Raw genomic sequence first — 4,491 nt, forward strand, 5'->3', positions numbered from 1 at the left:
TGAGAGACAGTAGAAAGTCAAACCGAAGCTGATGAGGAGAAGGCTAGGCCCGGAGGTTTTGGCAGAGGGTGACCCAGCATCATAGATGGCCAGCTTCTGATCTGATGGGGGAAATTTACCTCTTTCTTCCCTTTATATTACAACCAGCCTGGCTTCTAGACCAAACTCCATGCCAGGAAGCCAGCGTGAGGTTCCCCAAACACGAGGGGATGTGTCTGACATATGGCATCCACTTGGTGGTGTGAACACGGTTTCATCAGCATCATTTGCTACAAGGTCAACCATGGATCTCCTGATGACTGTGGGACGACACCCTACTTTTCTTATCCCTTGGATGAGACATCTGCCTTTGATCCTGTTATCTTCCACTCTGTAGTCCCTAAGGAGCTCTGGTGGCACTGTGAGTTAGGCATCAGGCTGCTGAACACAAAGCTGACAGTCCGATACCTGACACTCTCCAGGGGAAAGAGAAGGCTCTCTGCTCCCATACAAATGTAGTCTTGGAAACGCTGTAGAACAAGGGTGTATCAGTCGAGAACTCCTCAATACCAGCTCACAACCATGACATGCTTCACCAACGAGAAGCAGCCCCAGCATTCACAGGGACAATTCAATGTTTGACTAAATACAGCAGGCTAATTTTATACATATGTATAAATATACATATATGGAGAGAGAGAGAGAGGTGGTAGATTTGTATGTCCCATGAATTATGCTATACACATCCAATTGGACCTTGGAAGACGAAACGGTTTCCCACCCCTTCTATATCGGGCCAGCACGAATCTGAATGGACTCGGTGGCACCGAGGGGCAGGGAAGGCTGGGAGAGTAGGGCTATTCATCCATCTGGGTCAGTCCTCTGTTATAGCTGAGCTCCACGCGGCACTTTAAAAGTAATGATTCCTTGGACTCTCTCAAGGCCAAATGCTTCGTAGGGAATGAAACTCTACTAAACTCATTGCCTTGGACTTAATTCTGACTCTTAGCGAAGCGAGGGCAGGGCAGAACTGCCCACAATGTGGGTTTCCGAGACTGTAACTCGTTACAGGTATAGAAAGCACCATCTTTCTCCTGTGAAGTGGCTGGTGGTTTTGAACCGATGACCTTGTGGTTAGCAGCTCAACACAGGACTGACTACATTCAGCATGGAATCAGTATTATAAGCAACAACAGCAACAAAACCAAACCACTGGGTGTTTCTAATGCAGGACTTGCCAGAATTATTGGGCATCAATAATCTAAGAATCCAATAAACAATTCGAGCCTCCATTTGCAATACTTTGAAAGATTCTATGGGTAAATTCTGAATGATGCAGGAAGCATCAAAAGAAGATGGAAAGAACACACAGAGTCGCTGTACCAAAAAGCACTAGTCAACCGTCCCGGTGTCAAGAGGTAGCATATGAGCAAGAACCAAAGGCACTGAAGGAAGGAGTCGAAGCTGCACTGAAAGCATTAGCCAAAAACAAGGCTCCAGGAATTGATGGAATGTCAAATGAAATGTTTCAACAAGCTGATGAGGCCCTGGAAGCCCTCACTGGTCTAGGCCAGGAAATTTGGAAGACAGCTACTTGACCAACCGACTGGAAGTGATCCTCCGTATTTGTACTCATTCCAAAGTAAGGTGACCAAACGGAATGTTCACATTATAGAATATCATTGATATCATATATAAGTACAATTTTGCCGAAGATCGTCCAACAATGATTGCAGCAGTCCATTGTCAGGGAGCTGCCAGAGGTACTGGCTGGATTCAGGAGATGTGGAATAAGGGATCTCATTACTGATATCAGCTGGATCTTGGCTCAAAGTAGAGAATACCAGAAAGATGCTTACTTGTATACTACTGACTATGCAAAGGCATTCAACTGTGTGGTTCCTAACAATCTATGGATAGCTTGGGGAAAAATGGGAATTTCAAAGTACTTCATTGTGTTCATTCAGAATTTGTACAGGGATCACGAGGCAGTTATGGACACAGAACAAGGGGACACTGCATGGCTTACAATCAGAAAAGGCGTGGCTCAAGGTTGTGTCCTCTCACCACACTTGTTCAATCTGTATGCTGAGCAGATCATCAGAGAAGCAATATTATAAGAAGGTGTTGAAACGGCAAGGACGTTACTTCGAAGACTTAAAGGGCGCCTGAGCCTGGACGTAATATTTTCCATCACCTCACGTGCATGTGAAAGTTGGACACGGCATAAGGAAGACCGAAGAAGAGTCACCGCATTGGAATTACTGTGCTGGTAAAGATAACGGAAAGGACTGCCAAACGAACTGACTTGGAAGAAGTGCAGCAAGAACGCGCCTTAGAGGCAAGGATGGCGAGACTTGTCTCACGCACTTTGGACATGTTGTCAGGACAGACCAGTCCCTGGAGAAGGACCTTGTGCTTTCAAAAGCTGAGGAGCAGCAAACAAGAGGGTTCTTGACCAGATGGGTTGACATCGTGGCCAACCCAACTGGCTCCCGGGTAAGAACAACTGTCAGACTAGGCAGTGGTTTGCTGTCTTGCGCACAGGGTCGTCATGGGTGGGGACTGACCTGACAGACCTAGCAAAAACAGAACAATGCATTTGCGAGCTCAACCGTGAATCCTTGAACCCCAATCTACAAGAAGAAAAAGCAACAACATTTCTTCAGGAGTCTGAAACATGGTTAAGACTTACGTGGGACAATTATCAAGAGGAATAACCTGTGCCTCCTCGGGATTCCAAACTGGAAGAAATCCAAAACCCCACAGACAAGAACTCCAGGAAGAAAAATGTCCTACCTGCATACAAGATGAGAAAACAACTGCCCAGGAAGCCGAGAGAGCCCTACACAGGACAGATACCGCCACCCTCCCCCAAACCACCACCACCACAGCAAAAACAGTGCAACATACTGTTGGCAAGCCCTCCAAGGTCAAGGATACGGAAGTCATTCTGGGGACAGAGAAAGGAATAGTCACAGGCAAAGAGTCAGGCTGAACACCAAGAATAAGCCAGAATGCTCCTCAGAAGTGAGGAGGGCAGGACCTCATCTCACACACTCTGGACACGTTATCGGAAAGGAGCAGAGCCTGGAGAAGCATCACGCCGGGACAGCAGAGGGGCGGCTAAAAGGAGGACGACCCCAATGAGCTGGATTGCCACAGGGGCTCAACACGGGAATGACGATGAGGATGGCACAGAAGCAGGCAGGGGTTGTTCTGTTGTAGACGGGGTTGTTATGAGTTAGATAATAGCACACTAAGTACATACTACTGATAAGAAGATGTACAACAACAACAAAAAGACAGTTCTAAGTATGGTTCATTATAGCTCCAGTAGATCATAGGTCAGGGACCACCTGTGCTTTCTCAAAGGTCCCACAAATACTGGTGAAATCCTATGCATACTAAGGATTCCAGAGATGATGGGGAAAGCCCAGAGCTAACACACTGAGAAACCACATTGTGCAGCTTACGCGGTCTTGCCCTCGCTATCCTGCTTGGTGGCACTGGCCCCCTTCTTGCTGAGCAACGAGGCCACCTTCTCTGCGTCTCCATTCTCCACAGCCTGCAGCAGCCGGTCATCATTCTTGTTCCATTCATTGACCTACGGAGCAAAGAGGAGACACAGAGCCGATGAACACTGGCAGCCACAGACATCCTGCAGGACAACCTCAGCACCACCCCCCCACCCCGCCCCCAGCTCCCAACCCTCCCCTTGCCCAAATAAAAACCTGCCCCTAAAAACAGGCAACTTTACAGATACCTTTCCCTTCATCATTGCAGCACCCAAAAAGGCCGGCTTCCCCAAAGAAAACATTCACAGCTCAATGAAGCAGTGGCGGGCCACTATACAGTCACTTCTGCTCAGAGAGGTTGGGTAGATAGAAAGGCCTCTGAGACCAGTTTACACATTAGCTTATTTTTAGCCTGACCAGACAACTGACTCCTCGGAACTTTGGCCTTTGACCTTGTCCGCAGCTCACTCTACATTGCCGAAACTGCCCAACAGCTAGAGGTGAGTTGAGGTCTTACATACACTCCTCTTTTGGCTGCTTTGTTGCCCACTCTTTCCTGCCTGCTTCCTGAGCCCTGATTTTTGGGCCGTGTACTGGTTTTGAAGTTGTTATCCTTCTACAACACGAACTCCAAACATGTACCCTGAAGAAGGAGTCTTCCTGAACAAGCTATTAAACATCAACCAGCTTTGAGCACCTTCAGCCCCGCAAGCCTTCAGCACCGCAAGCCCAACCCAGCACCACGATCTGGTAAAGCAACAGTAACGCAAAGCTTCCAAAAGAGCAGCTGGGGAGAAGGGAGCCACGAAGGTTCAGGAGCTGAGGAATGAGAGTATGAAATCAGGGCATTAGGGCTTTTCTCACAGACATTCGAGCGCAGAGTAGAGCTCCTCCTTTGGGGTTCCAAGACTGTAAATGTTTACAGGCGCAGATAGACAGCCTCATCTTTCTCGCATACAGCAGCTGGTGGGTTCAAACCACTGATCTTGTGATT

General features: G+C 47.9%; 1 protein-coding gene across 1 annotated transcript in view; it reads right to left on the reverse strand.

Annotated features, from left to right (window-relative positions):
- Positions 1 to 3,846, reverse strand: part of RAI14 (retinoic acid induced 14) — a 76,664-nt gene extending 72,818 nt beyond the window's left edge. Inside the window, exons 1-2 of the mRNA XM_045285262.1 lie at positions 3,746 to 3,846; positions 3,456 to 3,586 (exon numbers count right to left, since the gene is read on the reverse strand). Of these exons, the coding sequence (XP_045141197.1) occupies positions 3,456 to 3,586; positions 3,746 to 3,799 (185 nt within the window). The 5' untranslated portion in view covers positions 3,800 to 3,846. The remainder of the gene's footprint in view (positions 1 to 3,455; positions 3,587 to 3,745) is intronic.
- Positions 3,847 to 4,491: the final 645 nt, after the last annotated feature.

This window comes from Echinops telfairi, unplaced genomic scaffold (genome assembly GCF_000313985.2).
Source record: "Echinops telfairi isolate 266 unplaced genomic scaffold, ASM31398v2 ScPeMD7_7469;HRSCAF=8507_1, whole genome shotgun sequence".
Taxonomy (NCBI): Eukaryota; Metazoa; Chordata; class Mammalia; order Afrosoricida; family Tenrecidae; genus Echinops; species Echinops telfairi.